The following is a 19,160-nucleotide window of genomic DNA, read 5'->3' as shown; positions in this document are numbered from 1 at the left end:
TCCTGTTTGACACAAGGACAAATATTCCAATCCAAAATTATGTTTGTCTGATATTTCAAAAGTTGCTGCCGCAAAAGATGAAGTCAGATAACTTGAATACAGTCTAAATATAATATCTGAATAGAGTAAGTGCACCGGTCACTTACCTATTGCTGGCTGGACAATGGGTATGATCAACAAAATCACCCAGGAAGATAAGACAATGTATTTAAAAGTCAGCACTCACTGAAACCTGTAGCTGTTAAACAAGTCTGCGTGAGTTCTGCACATCACTGTCTCTCACCTACTGTTTCTGTCAGAGGTGTAGGTCTGGGGATGCGTTCAAGTCCGCCACTCTCTAACATTGTCACTAATGATAAATCTAACCCACAGAGGGTAAGCTGTCTACAACCTTACCAAAAGTCTAATCTGTGTGCTCAAAAGCACCAGAAGGACATTTTGCAAGAAGTGCTCTTCCTTCAAAATTTAGTGGTGAACTAGCAGCACTAAAGTACATATTTTAGCTGACATCCCTTAAAGTCAAAGTTGAGAAGAGTTGAGTACCTCTTCAGTGTACACCCTCCCTGATGGCTAGAAGGGAAAGTAAAGAGTTTTGGAGAACAAATTGTTATATAATGCTGAATTACCACATCTGTAGGTTAGAGGAAGTTCATTGCTCACATGTGGTTTGAAAAAAAAGTTTACATATCGTGTATGTGTGGGTTTCAGCTCACTAGTGCAGCATATTTCCTCTTGATGTTTGTTTTCTGTTTCCTTTCTATGACAACATTGTTTGGTAATAAAAGGTCGAGTTTTACTTTAAACTCGAGTAATTCAGCTTTTATCTTTATTATTTTACACGAGACACGGTTTTAGCTTTTTTCATAAACCCCATATACTACTTTTAGTGATCAACAGTTTCCGTTCAATTCATTTCCACTCATTTTTAAAAATGTAATTTATTTCTTTGGATGACAAAATACAACCACCATTTGATTATAAATTCAAAGATTCATGGTAAATAATCTATATATTTTATAGCAATGAAACTCAGTTGTTACACTTTGATTTGTACGTTTCGTGTTGTGATTAAATGGTAGTGGAGACTAAAAGGCCATCAAAAATGTTTACCCCTGGAAACAAACCACTGCACTAGGTATCATTATATATATATATATATATATACACACATATATATATATATATATATATATATACACACACACATATATATATATATATATACACATATACACACATATATATATATATACATATATACACATATACATATACACACACACACACACACGTAAAAAATCACTGTCCAGTGAAGCGCATGACAGGGAGGATGAGGCGTGCGACTGGTTAAATCAGAGTCTAACTTGACCATGTTTTATAGAGTACTTACCTCACACAAATCATCAAACAAGCAATAAAGCAAAATAATAATAACTACAAAGCCAAATTAATTCACACAAAACAGACGTTTTATCATTTCATCCTGTACTCTGTATAAAGTTTGAGCCTAATTTCTGGCTCAACATGTAAACAATACATCTCATATATCTTTTGGAAAGGATGTTAGAGAAAATTCCTGCAAGCAGAATACATCCTTAGAGGTAAAAAAAGGCTAAGCAGTGAGAAGACATTATTTATAAATCAGTGTTAAAATCTATAGCATCTTAGAGTTCAGCATGCATCTATTGGGGCTGCCAAAAAGAAGGCTGTGCAACTAGAAGTGCCACTACAACACAACATAGCTGTTAAAATGAGACATGTTAGCCACGTGTTGCAAATTATGTATTTAATAAAGACAGTTCCCTCTAATTTGCTTCCCATATGTTCAAGCTTACACCCTGCAGTGGGAAAACTCCTTTTACAGCACATTTCAGGGTTAAATTACAACAGAATAAAAGTGCAACTCATTCAACAGCCACTTGCGTAGAACCTGGGTACATGTGCAACAGAAGAACTAACAGCTTCGGCACCAAACATGATGTGCGCGGCGCCGTGAGATGTGTCCTGTCCCCTCGCTTTGTTCGAGGAAGTCTCTAGACGTCGTCGTCGGGGTCGGCTCTGCCACACAGGTAGAAGCAGAGGAGAACACAGCAGCTGCCTATGAGGAACAGACCCAGGAGGATGTAGAACAAAGTGGTGGTCCAGAAGGCAAACAGGTAGAGCTTCTTGTTGCAGTAAGGATCCACATCTGTTGTGTTCTTGTTGTAGTTTGGCTCGTAAATAGAGTAGATCCACACATTACCTAGAAAAAAAAAGAAACCAAATGAGCGATACGTGCTTTGTATTGTTTTATGCCAGTGACTGATTAAAAAGGTGTGGCGGAAGCTCTTCCTGGTTTCTTTGAAAGGAATGCACTAAGAATTTTTGATCATATCTCCCTCTTGCTTCTATGGGGGTTGAATTCACCTAATTTAAGTCCAACTGGACTGAAGTTACTGCCAAATTAAGACAATATAATGTACAGTAATATACTGCTAGTGGGTCAGACTGGAAGGCTAGAACACTGAACCTGTGTATCTTCCCAATTAAGAAAGACTACAGAGGTTTTGGCACACCGCCATTGCAGTTTCCCACCCCTGGCCTACCTGAGCCCAGAGACTAGACTATTAGTCATCTTCCATGTGTAAGGTCGAGTCCAAACAGACTATATCGACCTAAGGAGTTTGTGTTGCAGCTGTCTAATTGTAAAAAGGTGTGGGAGTGTTAGTACTGGATCGTCAGGGGAACATAAGGTGGAAATCTGGTGGCCCATACGTGTAGCTCCAGTGTGTTGATTGTCCAGCTGAACTGGAGCACCTTAATGGACAGAGTGAGAACCTCGAGGAGGGAGAGTAGTATGTAAGAGACAATGCCCACGTTGATGAAACGATGGACAAGATGGAGGAGAAGAGTAGCTTTCATTATTAGTCATTATTAGGATACCTTGTAGTGCACTATTACACTTTCACCGAGGCCACTTATCAAAAGAATAATCAGGAGGCGTAACTCACGGCTAGATTCGGGTTCACCAGCGAAACTTAACATGGCCGAAGCCTCGGTTTTGTTGTTACGGTTATCTGCGGTTTATCACACCCAGATACTGTTTATTAGCTCCACCAGACTGAAATTAATGCAGACTAATACAATAAATCATCCCGTCATTAAGGTTATAATGTTCAGTTGTTGTTTTAAACTGTTTTAGAAAGCTGTTGATTCAGCTGTCGGAGGTTGCAGGTTGGGTTGCTGTTGAACTACATTGCATCATACTGTGAGGTGTTAGTAATTAATCTCATTGGTGTAAATTCAGAGTGGTGATTTGTCCTTTTGACCAGATCTATGTTTGAGATATACCAGCACAGCACAATTCCAACCAATCTTCTGTCATGTTTCCCGTCTGTCGACGCCAGCCCTCCGCTACTTAAACTCACCAGCGATGAACCAGCAGAAGAGGAAGAAAGACGTCAATGAGTTCCAGGCCGTGCAGACCGGACTGAGCGGGTTGGAGGTGCCGTCTTTGGGCTCCTGAGCGCAGGGCAGGCAGGAGAGCACCGCCAGCACCAGGCCAAAAACTCCCACCACAATCAAATAGATGGGGATGTAGTGCTCCCGCGGACAGTCATGCAGATACACTGACCCTGTTTGACACACGTGTGACGACAGGAGATCTGTCAGCCTGCATTGTCACGATGTGCAAGTACAGAAGAATGCAGACTTTCTGGCATTTCAACAGTCATAACAATTCAGTGAAACCCTCTGCTTCACTGCCAAAGAAAACTCATTCAAACACCAGTAGAATAAAATGTCTGTGAATGTGCATCACTCTCTCACCAATTGCAATCTGAGCAACAGGCATGATGCAAAGAAACACCTTTGAGCAACCTGAAAGGAGAAAGAAAAGTGGGTTTCATTGAACGCACGGACATTTTAAGACTGTTTAGGTCCTGAGACACAAGTCTGCTCGGCCGCCACATCTCACCTAGAATCGGTGTTGGGGGTTGAGGAGGGCTGCGGATGTGTCGAATAAGACCACTGCTTGACATCATGGCAGTAAGGAGGGCTTCAAACTGCAGAGGAGGATAAAGAATGTGATCTTTGCAACGTGATCTTAATGAGCCCGAAGGCAGGACGAAAACAAAGCGCAAACAAAGCTTTTAAAGAATGTAAACATAGGAACCGAGTTTTTTTTCTTGCATCCTTCTTTCACTTACTCGTTCTTCAAAACGAGCTCAAAACAGCCGAAACACAAAAATCGAATTACTCAAATCGACAACAGTGAATCAGCAACTACTTCGATAATCAAGTGACTATTTGAGTCATTTTTCAAGCAAAACTGCCAAACATGTTCTTCTCAAACGTCAGGATCTGATGCTTTCCTTTTTCCACATATTAGAGTAAACTGAATATCTTTGGGTTTCTGTTCACCGGACAAAAGAAGCAATCTGCCCACGTCGCCTTTGGCTCCGGGAAAATGTGATTGTGGAATTTTAAAGTATTTTCTGATATTTTATGGACCAAACGATTAATCGATTAATTAAGACAATATTCAGCAGGGCAATCGAAAGTAGTTAGACTAGATCTTCGCCTTACCTAGATTCTGGGTCTTACTCTTCACACTTACACCACACCCGACATGCCGTGTTCTGTTGGTGGGTTTGTCCTCATGCGAAAGTGAAGCTTTTCACAGAAGACTTTGACAGTGCTTCAATAAAAATACATGTCACAAAACAGCAACGCACGCGCAGGTATTTTGATCGCCTTATAATGGGTGTGTTGAAGGGGCAGTCCGGCGACTTACAGTACGTCCCTTCCGTAATGTTAAGGAACTGGCAAGAGACAGATTTGACAAGAATGGTCCAAATCAAAGCGGCAGAGGCCCAGACATCCTGACTTTGAGCCCCCAGTACAGTTCAAGCGCCAAACACACAAGGCGCCTACATCTCCCACAATGCCACTGGGTCTCTCATTAGACCCGCAATTCCTCTGAATGCCCCACTCCTTTGTGCTTCAGCTGGTAATGAAGGCTCTCCGGGGCTCCCTGCAGAGCCACTTCAGATGTTATACAGCTGTGCGTGCAGGCTGAACGTCATGCGTAAAAATCTGTGGAGTTCCCCTTTAAGCACTTGAGGAAATTACAAGTGGAATTGAGTTGAGTTTTTTTTTTTTTTTTTAAAGGACCAGCAGTGATACATACAAGTACGTTGCTGCTCGTTCGAGTCATTAAATCGTGGGTCGGGTCGGTTACTTTTGCCACAGATCCTCCCGGCAAAAAACTGAATGTAGGCTTATCTTTTTCAAGCATTTCCTGTTTCTGAGAGTCAGGAATTATAATTACAGGGCGGTGGTGGAGTTTAACTAAATCCAGTGTGCACTCAAGACGCAATCCGTCCTTTTTTTTTTTTTTTTTTTTGCTCCGACGCGAGCGACCCTGCGAACCGCTGCCAGGAGGTCTGGCCGCATTCATCGGAGATCCAGTCTGACCGACTTTACAGGAACGGCGGCCCCAAGAAACGGGCCCGGGCACCGGTGTCGCAACAACCGACAGGGGCACCGAGGGAGGCTGGAACGCGGACTGGCGTAGCCCCCTTTTGACCGAGCCCACAAGATTCCAGACTGCACACTTTTCTATGTCTCCGACGCGTAAAAAAAAAGGATACAACGGGTAAATACATAGGAAAGGTGAAGTGAATCACACTCAACTATGTCCAACTTTAGTTAAAGCTGAGTTACATGCTAAACCTAAACAGATTAAACCGTCAAACGGCGGCTTCGCCCTTCTTCTTTTTTTTTTTTTCTTTTAAAGAAAAAGTTTGCCAAAGCTCCCGCGCCGCCGCGTCCCGATAACACGCCTCCAGAAAGTCAACTTCCACTGCCCGATAGCGGGTCTCTCGTCCACGCGGACACCCGCCCAGAGGCCTCCGGTTCTTCGGGCGGTCGTGGCGAGCTCGCCCGCGGAAATCTCACCCCACTTTCCCCTGCTCTCCTCCGACGCTTACCTTCCACCTGAGTCCGACGACGTGCCCTGTCTCCCCGCGGCTGCCGAGTGAGCTGCTGACAGCCGCGCCCAGCGGGATGCCAAGCCACTAACCACCAACCACCCACACACACCCACCCCGGGAGCGCGCATCCGCACGGAGGATGTCGGTCACGCGGTCCGCTGATTGTAAAGGCGCGGCTACACATTGGGGCTAAAAAAAAAAAAAAATGCAGATGTACTCACTTCCCGTTCAAGATGAAGCTCACGGTGACACTGGGACCCTCCAAGAGGTCCCAAGATGATTAAGGAGGATGGCATGAAAAATAAATATATTGTGGATAAAAAAAAGAATATTTTGGTTTAACTGCTCAAACTCACATCCACACTAAAGGCCATAACCTGTGAGGAGGTGTCACACTTCATGCTTCCTTTTACGGGGGTCACAAGTCCAGATACGCAGCCCTGTGAATTTTTAATTCAAGTGAATGCAGGGGGATCATTCGTCATTCATTACATTTCAGCGTATTAGAATGGGATTTGGACACATCTGTTCATTCAGATGCAATGTGTAGTGCCTCGTAAATCTAGACAGGCCCCTGATTGTCAGGGAGCCAGAGGAGTTTCTGGCAGCGTCCCTGTTGGACTTCCTTGGGAATATGGAGAGAGAAATGGAAAGAAATGAAGAACTGCCGATAAACAAAAAAAGAGGGCTGGAGCAAATGTCTAACAGGAGAATCTAGGCTGTAAAGGCTATTAAAAATGGCATAAAATTCAGATAGAATAGATGGACAGAATGAAATTAAGTATCACAGCATTAATTCTACCAGAGTGTGCCATAATACGAACATTTCGGATGTATAAACACACTCGGCGAGTAAAACCTCGACTTAGAGCAACGTAAAGCAAAGCAGGTTCCATGCTTCAAACACAGGTAATGGCAGTTTGAGATCTTTCACTTCCCAAAGTAGCACACTCAAGCATGCAGGCTGAGCCTCCTGATAAACAAATGCGGTCAAATGAGAGCAGATAGCGGCTGAACGAGTCCTCATCTTCTATACGAAGCTTGTATAGTTCGCTTTGAAACGGGTGTGTGGACTTGGCTCTGGCCACAGTGCAGCGAGAAAGTAGAAAGGATTGGGTGATTTACCTACTGTGTTTCTCATCGACTGCCAGTAAAAATAAATAAATAAACAAATAAATAACATTTTTTAAAAGAGATCAGGAACATGTTCATGCTCTGTTATTTTCTTCTTTTCACTTTGGGAGTGTCATTTTAATGTTCGGCCGACACAGTATCTCAAAACACCCCGTCCTATATCCTAAACTGGTCTGCTGCCAAGGAGGAGAGCAGAACAAACTTCCACCTAAAATTTAAACCTTCGTGGCGCTATCAACACCCACGCCAAAGAGCAGGTTTGCAGGCTCCGACTGCTTCCTGAAACACATGCATGAATGCAAACCCCGTTGCAACAAAACTCTCTAAGCTGACGGCAAAAGTGAAAGTGTTCCTTCAATAAGTCTTTAAATATGTAGTTTTATAGTTATTTAATTGATGTAAACGCCAAACAAAGTGACATTAATAAATGGGGATATTTAGTGACGTTGGTATGAAAAACACTTAAACAATGTTAATTATTTTAATCAAAATGCAAATGTGATTTTGTACATTTACATTTAAACATATTATCAACACCAGAAATAATGGCGAAAATAAGTACGACCACAAAAAGAGCAAGAAAACAATGATGACTACAATAATAAATACTATAATAACACACAAGAAAACTGATTTTGGCAGCAGTTTCACTTTTTCTGTGAAACTGCTGAAGTCATGAAGGATGCCCACCTGTATATCTGACCAGCAGGTACACATGAGCACACATCTATTAAATAATAGAGACTGCATTTATTCTTGACTGTCAGAGTGCTCAGACAATATTTGCTCAGTTTGGTTTGATATACACAGTACGCTTGTAAATGCAAAGTTTGTCAATGCAACTACAGCACCTTTGTTAAAAGACAATTTTTTTTATGGGTCTGTCCAACATAAATTATGTCCCTGAAGTTTTCCACCAGGGAGGACAGCGGTCGCCATGGCTTGATGCAGTAATCTGGGCAACCAGACGATGCCGTCACAAGTCTGTGAGGTAGACGCTGGAGGACGTCTCAACACTGATGCAACCGCGGTGCCCTGAACAGGATCGGCCGCCGCGTAGATCAAGCACGTGGCTCCGAGTCCTCTCAGACTCCGCCGTCTGGAGTCGAGCCACGCCAAGCAGCGAGTCCCACAGCGGACCCCTGCTCCATAGCTGCGCACATCGGACACAGATTAGGATTGACGGCGTGTGCTCATCATCGGTGTGTCTGAGGGGGAATGTGAATACCTCGATAGAGATGTGGGCGCTGGGGTATCTCCTGTAGAAGATGGTCCTGAGGTTGAACTCTGGGTTTCCCTCCGCCTTGAACACCCGCGTCCTGACGGTGTCGTTCTCACATCGCACTATGGCATAAACATCTGGGGCTGGGATCATGAAAGAGATATCGGATTGTGAGAACAAGGAGGTTTGCCACCACAAACATGCACGGGAGCTTTCTATTTCTTTTTTACCAACAAAATATAAAAATTTGACATCATTCAGAGGCTGACAAAAATACAAAAGCGATGTTTAGCTCTTGTTTATGAATAATTAAATTAAATGATCTAGTTTTGTAAGGAAGCTACAGACAAGAATCAAGTGTGATTCCAGATCCGAGTGTGTTTTTCTTTTCCTTTCTGCCCTGTTCTGTCTGTATATCTGTCAAGATGCGGGAGATGTCGCGCTGAGTAACCTCTCTGTTTGGGAGGGCTGAGTCCCGACGCCCTGCGGAGATGGACTGTGGTTACCACTGTAGGTTGAGGTAGAAAACACTGGAACACAGAAGGAGACGGCAAATCCTCCCTCAATTCCCTACATGGAAGAAGGGTTAGGGTTGAAGCCCAACACGGCGAGTTATAAATCGAGAAACGTACTGTTACTGCAAAAGTGAAAGGAAGGATCCGCAGTGTGTTCATTTCACACACATTACACACACCTGAGTCTGACGTGGGAATGGGAGAAGAGTCGTAGTAAGAAGCGTCCGGTTGCGCCTGGCAGGAATGTGGTGGGCAGCACGACGTAGCGGCCTGGACCCAGGGTTGCCCTCAATGTTACACTGCGGGAGTCCATGTAGACGGAGCTGGCCGCCTGCTCCACCACGCACTGCACCCGGCTGCAGCGGTTCACCTCTACCTGGGGACGACACAGGGAAATGATTCTTGGACTTTTGAGCATGTGCGTGTTTTGGTCCACGATCTGCTCACCTTCAGCACCTCAAAGCCGATAGGCAGGTTTTCTCCTCCTCCGTCTCTCCTCCGTATCCTCCTGTCCTCCTGCTGCAGACAGATCATCACCTCCTCCTCTTTGCCTCTGACCTCAAACATAAACTATGGTAACATAATATAAACAGAAAAAAATAAGTTCATGCTCAAAGTTCCTGCACTCATTCAGAGACTTCCACTTTGGTTTTACCTGTGGATTGTGCAGGAAAGTCTCTCTATGGTTGATGCATCCTCCACATCGACTCCTCTTATCAACCTGGGCCTCCCATCCTCTGTTCCCCTCCCCATCATCATCTTCCCTCATCACTTTTTTCACAGCCTTATCTCGATCACACCTTCCCCTTTTCCGTCTCTCCTGCTGACTCTCCCCGAGACGGGCCTCCTTTCGGTTCCCTCGCTGCTTGGTCCCTCCGGGTTTGACGTTGTTCTTGCCGAGGGTCAGTGCATAGTTGCCGTGGAGGACGGTGGATGGCGGTGATCCAGGGGTGGTGGGAGCCGGAGCCCACTCCCCGTGGCGGCGCACTTCTCTCCAGTGGGAGCTCGGCCACAACAGAGCTCTCTCCACCAGGCGGCACACCACCACATCTGTGAAGTAGTGACAGAAATCCTCGAAATCCATCCTGAGTGAGAAGAAATCAGCATAGGTTTAGCTCGAATTTTGTATCAGAAATAAACATGTTATATGCATATAAATTACAGCAGAGGCCAGGTAAATACTACCTATTTCCTTTTAATTCAAATAATAAAAACAAATTTACCAGAACTCCCCAACGTCTCGAACAACGAGGCCCATCTTCTCCCTCTCTGCACGACTCATCTGTTGCCACTGCTGTGACCTGCAGGGGGCAGGCAAGGCCAATAAAGCCAAAGGCAGCAGAACAAAAATGAAAAGCTGTAAGTTCCAGCACAATGGAAATGGCATATGAAAAATACAAGCGGTGTTTCAACCTCTAGAAAACCTTTATTGGTCCATTTTGGCCATTTCAAGAGTTTCTCAGAGTTTCTTAATGAAAATGGCAGATGTTCTCTAGTGAAACAATTTCAAAACTATTGTAAAATGTCAGAAATTGTCACAAAAAAGTTGCAGTGGCATTGTAAAATGTTTTAAAACAGTCTCACACTGTTAAATGTCAGCAGAGCCTTAATTCCCAGAGCTCCTGCAAAACGTATGATGTACTCAGCAGTCAAACACGTGGCAGATGAAGTCAGTAAAAGGGTTCAAAGTGCCCTCACCTCTGACTCCAGGCACCCGTCCAATCTGTGGTCCCCCATGGGTTCCTCATGCGCACCATGAAGAGCCTGGATATCCCGCCCGTCTTCAACAACTTCTTCCCCAGCCTCACCTTCCTCACAGCTGTGATCCCATACGCGTGTCCGCGCACCAAGCCACAGTCCAACACCGACTCCACTGTCTCCCCCTCTACCGGCTGAGAAATGTCAGATATACAGAACTCATTTTAGCCCATTCTCCAGTTTCTAAAATGTTGAAGATTCACAGATTCTCAGGATATAAGGCCCTACCCGTATGGAGCAGGTGATGAGGGCTTTGCTTTCGTGCGCCTTGGCTAACGTCTGGAAGAAGATCCTCCTGCGGTCGCTGTGTAGGCTGAGGGCCTCACGATCCAGACTGAGGGGCTCCGAAACTCCCCCAGTGAAGTCAATCAGGGCCTCTGCAGTGTTACCTCCCTCCAGGGCCTCATAGCAGCCATTTACCCTAGAAGGCAGCAAAGAGTGCGATAGATTGATGAAGTGATCGATTCCTGGCTGTGTCCCTCTTCTCTCCTCTCGCTCCAAAGATGTTTGATTCCAGTCCAATCAGATATCAATCATCATTTTACACTGCAACTCACTTGGCGTAGGCCTTCTCCAACAGGGCACTCCAAAACTCCCGTGGTGTAGCTGAGCGGCAGAAGAGCAGCACACCATCCCCGCTGACCGGCAGACGGTCATCCACAACCACGTCCATCCAACGGCCGGAGCGCCAGAACCGGAAATGGAAAATTCCCGCATATAAGTCAGGACGTTTTGGGTTCCACTCCTGTTCCACGTGGTCAGGGATGACCTGGCAGGAGGAGAGTGGCAGATGAGGTGAAACCATGAAGGTAGGAACAGAAGAGGGAACGAAGGAAGAAAGAAAGTAATAAAGAAAGGGCAACACGTGGCAAAGAGGGAAAGGAGGATGGAACACCATTAACTAACCTTCTTCCACAGAGACGGCTCAGATGCTAGGCAGGAAATGGCAGCCACCATCCAGCAGTTACCCAGACTGCCTTGGTGCAGGTCACGAGTGCTGATGCCGTCAACAAAAAGACGAGGGTCCTTACATATTTCCTGGATTGGGTTCAGAACACAGAGAGATCAGTATGTGGCTCTTTAGGTACTAAATGCTACAATATGTTCACCCGCTAGTCGCAGACTTTGTCTATCTGTGGTTTGGTGCTGGGCAGGTAGTGCAACGTCAACTTACCAGAGCAGCTTCCCGCTGCGTCTACAAACCCTGATGAGAGCAGCGAGGGTGAAGCAAAACAGTAACGTTTTGGGCCCTAAAACCAAAACAATGAGCTGAGAGACGCTAAAATGTGACGTAGCGCTGAGGGGAACCGCAGATTATCATCGGTGGGTTCATCGCCACAAGCAACCCCTTTCACATTACACATAGTCACCTGATCCACTGTTAACATGAAATATTGATTATGTAGCAGCTTTAAATGCACTCACAGTAATGGGGAATAAGCTGTGTGATTAATGTGCGCAGCAGTTAGTAGCCTCACAGTGTTCAGAGTGTCAAAGCACTGCTGAGGAGACAGATCCTGTATGTGTGGACCTGTTGATCTCAGTTTGGACAGGGTCAGGTAACCGTAGAACTGCTGCTGGACGCACACACACACACACACACACACACACACACACACACACACCCCCTCACAGTAAGATACACACTCGGTGGTCATAACCTCTTTAAATGTAACTCTAGACGAGATCTAAACCTTCTCTAGGATGATGTCAAGTTCACAACAAGTACAGATGAGCAGATGAGGCAACCTAGATTGTGAACTGGACAGTTATGACAGCAAACAGGAAGTTAGAGTGAGTTTTATGTTGTTGCCTCTGTGTGTGTCAGCAGAGAGAGAGGCGACAGATGTCATGCTATCATCCAACTCCCCGTTGATACACGCTTAAAATACCTGAGTTGAACATTAGGAACACAATGCCATTAACCCTCTCTCTTCCGGCCTGAATCAGCAAATTAATCCCTGGTGTGGATTCACATTCTGAAGGCCCGGCCCTCATACTGAATGTTCTCCGTGATCCTACTGCTCAGACATTTCTGAATTTGTAGACAAAATAAGACAGACTTTATCAAGTGCAATGGGCTTAAATTGTGAATTCAGGGTATTTACAGGTCTTGAAAAGCCTTAAAAAGCATTACATTAAGAATTCTCAAAAAAAAAAAAAGGCCATATAAAGTATTAAAAAGTCTTAAAGTTCATTTACAAAGGTACTGAATATTTTTGAATATTTTTCCCACCTGCTGTAGGCAGTAACATTAATTATAACTTTTTATAATTTTCTGCCACTTATGTGTGTCCCGTTCATGTTAATTGATTAATTTAAAAGGAATTCTTGTTATGTACAGCTGGGGATTACTGATGCAAATGTGACATAAATGTATATAATTAATTCATAAATGTAGGCCTTATTGTCCCTATTGGTTTTCCATCATACTTTGACCGGTATGACCGTGAAAAGGGTATTAAATTGCATTTTATTTGGTTTTACAGAAGTCTTAAATTTACCTTGGTGAACACTGTGGATTTATTTGGCTGCAGGTTTTGCAGGGGGGGGGGGCTTTGTGGATTTGATTTGGCGTTTCTAATTTTAAACAAATTTGGAGTATATCTCAGATAGAAGTGACTGTCTGAGAAAAGACATTTGGAAAACCTTTGCCATATCTTGTGGCCAAAATTGTCATTTTGAGTCCTTTCTTGATCTTTCTCATGCATTTCTACAAAAATACAAACCTATTATCTTCTTCATAATTAAAATTTTGTTTACATATATCTTATTTGTCTGCACCGGACAATAAATACTTTGACCTTGACTTTAACCTCTCTCTCATTTCATTGTATTTATTCTAGTGTATTACACTACCATTAAAGGCCACTCGGTTTGATGTAGCCACAATAAACACCTTATACTTATACACAGCTACACCCATCTCAACACTGTGCTAAAAACACCTGGGCTATTTAAACTGGCTGCTGCCTGCCTTAACTCAACTGTACTGTATACACAAACAGACACACCACTGCAATATAGTGGTCCATCGGCAGCACACTCCACTTGCTCCCTGAGTGCTAAGGTTTCACTGCCCGACGCCTTTCCTATAATAGAAAGCGCTTAAGTTAACGCAATCTGATGGAAAAGTAACGTGCTGAGCCAGACACTCAATTTAGATGTGTAAAATAACACTTTGTAGAGGTCTGAACTGGTTTGATGCAGGAAAATGTGGCAAGAATCTGTAATTTATTGTACTTTCCTGTAAATAACAGATTAGGACCTAAGATAATTCTACCAAGGGCTGTTACCCCCATCTCCCCCATCCTTTATCCCTATTCTCCTGTTTCTCCAGGAGCTTCCACCCCGACCTCACACTCACCCTCGGCCTCTTCCAGGTCAGTCCCGGCGGGGGTTCCCTTTTGTAAAACAGGGACTGGGCTGTGGCGGGGAACAGGGGATCCGTGAAGAGCGCGCCTCGACGCAGGCAGGCCCGCCTCAGCTTGTGAAAGCTCTGACCCTGGAAGTTGCTCACTCGTTCAGGCATTCTAGTTGGACAGAGGAGGCCCGAGGACAGGCGACAGGAAGAGGAGATATGTGACAGATTTATGGAAAAAGAAAAACAACCGCAGGGGTCAAATGTGAGACATTTGAGCTACTAAGCCATGCTCCACTGAGGTAGTGCAGGGGAGCACACTGACAGCCTGTTTAGGGGACTTCCACTGTGAAAAAGGAGAAATAATGGAATAACATGCAAAATATATTTTAAAAAATGTCATTAACACAGCAATCTACATTTCCTTTTTTACCACCATGGCAGAATTTATAGCCAATTTAAGCATCCATGATCAAACTTAAACACTATCTTTGTTTACATAGTTTATCAGAAGACACAAGTTGTTTAGATATGCTACAGTAGGTGTGTAGAGTGAGCTGGAAGAACTCACATATCACTTATGGACTTTGTCATGTATATATATTTAGAGATTGGTATAGTGGCTGATGTTAAACACAGAAGTTTGAAAATCTTTAGTGACGTACCTGTTGGAATTTTTCTGGTTTTGGTAAAAGGTCACTTGTGAGTTCAAGATTCGATTCCCCTGCACTCAAAACCTACGAGGTAATGGAGATCTGCTTCACCGATCTTGTCTCAAGCTCAATTTTCACAATAAATTCATCTAAATTTAGATGCCATTATAAATGTTATGTAGACTGATATCATATACACTGACTTGGGGTTTTTTTGTGTGAGTATGGTGGCCATCTGGGTTGTGTATTTTCCAGCAGCAGAGGACACAGGAAGTCCTGCAGGGCCAGTGTGTGTGTGTGTGTGTGTGTGTGTGTGTGTGTGTGTGTGTGTGTGTGTGTGTGTTGGGGAGAAGGGATAGGGTGAGGACAGCAGTAAGGTAATGGTACCGTTTTAGTCATCAGTGATATTAACTGCCGGGGACCCTAAGTCAGCTGCGTGTGCGTGAAGCAGTGTGACTCTGTGTCATTGATAGTATGCCGGATGCAGTGTGTGTGTGTGTGTGTGTGTGTGTGTGTGTGGGGGGGGGGTCTTGCTGTGCAGAGCACTAACACAGATGAAACCTTGCAGGTTCTTGGGTTTGCAGATACCTCACAGGTCAGTGTTATCAATTATCAGGGAGGTTTTGTTTTTCTTGTATCACGTTTATGCAGAGACACAAACAGCAGGAAAACATGTAAAGTAAACACAAATTTACAATATATTATTAATCAATGCATAACAACTTCATGATTTACAGTATCACAGTGTCATGTCCTGTGGTGGAAGAAGTTTCCAGATCTTTAACTTAAGTAAAAGTAGCAACATCACAGTGTAAAAATAAGCACTCATTTTGCAGAGTGGCCCATTTCAGAATAATGTCATTATATTATTGGACTGTAATTGTGGTACATTACTTTAATGTTGCAGCTGGTATAAGTGGGGCTATTTTTTATTGCTTCATATGCTGCTGGGTAGTTGTGAATAGAAGTATCAAGTAGAAAATGGAAATATTCAAGTAAAGTACAAGTACAGTACTTGAGTACATCTACTGAGTAACTTTCCACTGCTGATCATGTCTAGATGAGACGTATGAGATGTATCGTGAACCCCTGTGCCTCAGTATTAACGCAGGATAGAACGTAACTCACAGTTTAGTCGATCGTGAATTAACATGTCATTTAACGTTGCTGTTTTTCCAGTATTTTGAAAACACCTTCCCTAACAACAACAGAAATGTCTTTTAATTGGTATTTTTGAATTAGTTGGTTTAGTCTGACCCCGTTTCAGCAGACAATTGCGGCTCACATAACATCGCCGACGCCTGTGTGTGTTCAAGTTTGGCTGACTGCTGCTCCCATCACAGTAAGGATGCAGTGTCCGCGTGCATGGATTCAAACTTCCCTTTTAAATCAGCTGATTTGCAGTTACCAGAACCACGGCACTGTAACACAGTCCCCGTTTTATATATTTTTTTTATAACTTTTTCTCACGTATTGGTTTTGCACTTTGTAGGTCATGCTAACACTGTTGTAATGGATGATTTCCGTTGTTTTTGCTGTTGGATGTGTCTGTTTCAGTGTGTCTCTTCCTGTCGTGCATGAACTCAACTTGAATTGAAGAAATAGAAATAAATAAACAGAGCAGCAATATCTGATCAAAGCGGACATAAATCATTAAAGCCAGCTTCATAGTTTGTGCAAGAAGAGAGGAATCTTTTATTTTTTGGAATGGCTCGTTAAATATTCTGGTCTAAGAAGCTTTTTTAGTTAATGTATTTAACTGCAAGCTAACTATTGCAAACTGATTATCCACAAAGTAAATTGCAGTTACATTCACAAATCCAATCAGAGACGCTTTTTTGTTTTGTTTTTTTGTAAATGAAAAATTAGCTTTGTTTGGTTCTTAAATCATCATTGAAGATATCAAACAAATGAAAACAAGTTTAAGTGAAAATATAGGCTTTATAATAATTTGATAAAAGTTTTATTCCAGCCTCTGCAGGCATTACTCATTTGACAGCGTCAGGTAACATTAGACACTAGATATAGTGGATGTGTAGTGTGAGTGTGTATTAAAAGAGCTGCCGTTAGAGCCATCCGGTCCTCGGCTGGGATGGGTGGGACAACCCTTTCGTTTACATTTTTTGATAAAAGATTGAATCATTAATAACATTATCATTCAATAATTTTGAGCCAAAAGAATTCATAGAAGACCAGTCATTATTTTGTGAATCAGATCATGATAGATCATTGGTTATAGATTAACTGAGAATGAGTTGCTTTCTATTTTACCTTTAAGTCAGACTACAGGTTTATCCGCTTGCTTTGCTTGCCTGAGTTGAGACTATTCCTTGAGCCCCGGAAGTAAATCCATGTTCATGTCCTCCTTTGGTCGTTTAGGAAATCCTCCAGGGAATCCTAATTTTTTAGAGGCAACCATACATGCTCTGTTGTGAAAAACAGGCAGCACGTGTCCGCTCTTCCCTCTCGTTCTTCTATGGCTCTGAGTCAGCTGTTAAAAGCCGACTGACTGCCGACTGACTCCAGAGCGACACTTTCTTCTTCTATCCTCCGAATATGTCAGGAGTGTTTGAATCATTTCCACCAGGTACTCATTTAAAGTTTGTGCTCAATGGACCTGCATAATAATAATTAAAAAAAAAACAATACATTTGAATGATGTAAATGAATAAATTACAATAAAAAAGTACAGTAATAACAATATTCTGGCAGCTCTGTGATGCTGCAGGACAAAAGTGAAGCTTGATGTGAGCGCTGCAATTTCTCTGACACCATCTCTTATGACTGTGTATCGTGTGTGTGTGTGTGTGTGTGTGTGTGTGAATATGTAACAGCTTCTAGTGTTGATGCATGAGTGTGTGTGTGTCCATGTGCATACAGGCGTGAATTACAGGGCAGGGTGATACTGCTGCTGGAGCTGAGCGCCCGTGTAACTTTATATCCCTCCACGCAGACAATAGACAGACAGTCACCACGCCAAGTGACATAACACACAATTACAGCCATGGAAACTCTCACATCAGTAAAATACTACACTTACTGCAGTTACTCTTGAGTTCCAGACGCCTAAGATGAACACCGTATCCTCTGACACCTGTGTGCAAACTGTTCTGATGCTAGAGAACATCAACAAATGTGTTTTTTAGGAGTGTGTGCGCATATTGCTTACTGCTGCTTCTGCTCTTCTGGTTGGTGACTGTGCACATTCCTGTCCCCCCCCAACCCCCCCAACCCCCCATCTCTCCTCATTTTGAACATTGCCTATGACTCTCTCTCCTCTCTTTTTCCCCCTTATCTCTTCAGTCTCTTCTCCTCTTCCCTCCTCCCCTCTCTATCCCCCGACCCCCCTCAAGACTCCTGGAGTATCTGTTGCTGCCCGGGGTGTTGCCCCTGACACACGAGAAACCAAGAGGCCAGCAAAGTCTATTTAAACTGCTCCACTGCAAAAATATCAAGCTAATTATTCCCCATTCGTATATATGTGATCAGCGTGAAGCAACGGCACATGAATGATGAACTACAAAGCCTGTTTCAGCAAAATTGCTGCAACCGCTAAGATTAAAAGTAAGTGATTATTAGAGTAATGATTGTGTTCATTTCACATTGGGGCTTTTTTGAGGAACCCATCAAGGGACAAAATAAAGCCAAATGTGAATGAAAGCAAATAGCAAAGTGAACATTAAAACCTTAAAAAATAGCCTCTGCTTTTACTATATTCCTATTTATCCCCCCTTGCTCATCCTTGTATCATCATAGTATCTTTTGAGTCCCATCCCATATAAAATACATGGAGTACTTCAAAATCTGTGTCAAAATATGGCAACAATGGCCATTTTCATATATGTAAATGATGATATATGAGGATTGTCCTGTGATGCGACAGTGTTAGACAAATCCCCCAAAATTCATTTCATTGGCATGATATTTGTGTTGATTAAATAAAGAAGTTAATGTAATGGAATAAAGATGATTACGTTTGCATACCTTTCTTTTTATTGAAGTACTGCAACTTCATTGGGAAGATTTCTATTTTTACCTCTGGGTAATAGAAAATATACTTTAGTGTGGATAATAAGATCATTTCATTTTCAAATATTTGGCAAACAAAACTAAAATTCCATGTGATGCTTTATTATACTTTTAATTCTTATTTGGTCATCCCTATATTAAGTAATGTGTAGCAAAACTTTCATTATACTTATAAAGTATGAAGACATTAAAATCAGATATGTGAAATACGTAGTCTTATATTGAATAAATGGGTATATATTGTGCAGTTTATTGTAAAAAAGAAATCTGCTACATATCAGCACATGCTAATAATAATCCTTTGGTTCAACTAAAATCAGCAGAATTATGTTCAAATTAAAACAAATGCTTAAAATGATCTATTCTGAACAGAGTGGGAACTGGTATGATGACTTTCAGAAAGCAAAAAACGGAAATATGTGAGAATAAATGGCATACGTACTTTTTGTTTTTTGTTTTTTGGAGGACTAATGAGTTCGCGTTTTCTTCTATCGACAGCCTTCCCTGAAATCG

General features: G+C 42.9%; 2 protein-coding genes across 3 annotated transcripts; both read right to left on the bottom strand.

Moving 5' to 3' along the window:
* Nucleotides 1–1,447: 1,447 nt before the first annotated feature.
* On the bottom strand, nt 1,448–6,094 carry LOC120797046 (transmembrane protein 272-like). 2 transcript variants are annotated; one of them, XM_040140291.1, is made up of 5 exons: nt 5,973–6,094; nt 3,956–4,043; nt 3,808–3,858; nt 3,408–3,614; nt 1,448–2,242 (listed from the first exon to the last, which is right to left on the bottom strand). In XM_040140291.1, the coding sequence occupies exons 2-5, from the start codon at nt 4,020–4,022 to the stop codon at nt 2,034–2,036; spliced, it is 534 nt and encodes a 177-aa protein (XP_039996225.1). In that variant the 5' UTR covers nt 4,023–4,043; nt 5,973–6,094; the 3' UTR covers nt 1,448–2,033. The 2 variants fall into 2 exon arrangements, with proteins under 2 accessions (XP_039996225.1, XP_039996224.1); XM_040140290.1 differs by lacking the exon at nt 5,973–6,094 and adding an exon at nt 5,171–5,370.
* Nucleotides 6,095–7,754: 1,660 nt separating this feature from the next.
* On the bottom strand, nt 7,755–19,135 carry LOC120797777 (calpain-5-like). The gene is made up of 16 exons (XM_040141641.1): nt 19,090–19,135; nt 18,603–18,656; nt 16,890–17,235; nt 14,631–14,702; nt 13,972–14,137; nt 11,511–11,642; nt 11,162–11,373; nt 10,833–11,025; nt 10,545–10,738; nt 10,070–10,147; nt 9,502–9,931; nt 9,294–9,416; nt 9,026–9,222; nt 8,783–8,901; nt 8,338–8,474; nt 7,755–8,262 (listed from the first exon to the last, which is right to left on the bottom strand). Exons 5-16 carry the CDS (start codon nt 14,134–14,136, stop codon nt 8,086–8,088), a joined length of 2,157 nt encoding a protein of 718 aa, XP_039997575.1. The 5' UTR covers nt 14,137; nt 14,631–14,702; nt 16,890–17,235; nt 18,603–18,656; nt 19,090–19,135; the 3' UTR covers nt 7,755–8,085.
* Nucleotides 19,136–19,160: the final 25 nt, after the last annotated feature.

This window comes from Xiphias gladius, chromosome 12 (assembly GCF_016859285.1).
Source record: "Xiphias gladius isolate SHS-SW01 ecotype Sanya breed wild chromosome 12, ASM1685928v1, whole genome shotgun sequence".
In the NCBI taxonomy this organism is placed as follows: Eukaryota; Metazoa; Chordata; class Actinopteri; order Istiophoriformes; family Xiphiidae; genus Xiphias; species Xiphias gladius.
The sequence above is the reverse complement of the archived record's forward strand: the minus strand, read 5'-3'. Positions and strand labels throughout refer to the sequence as shown.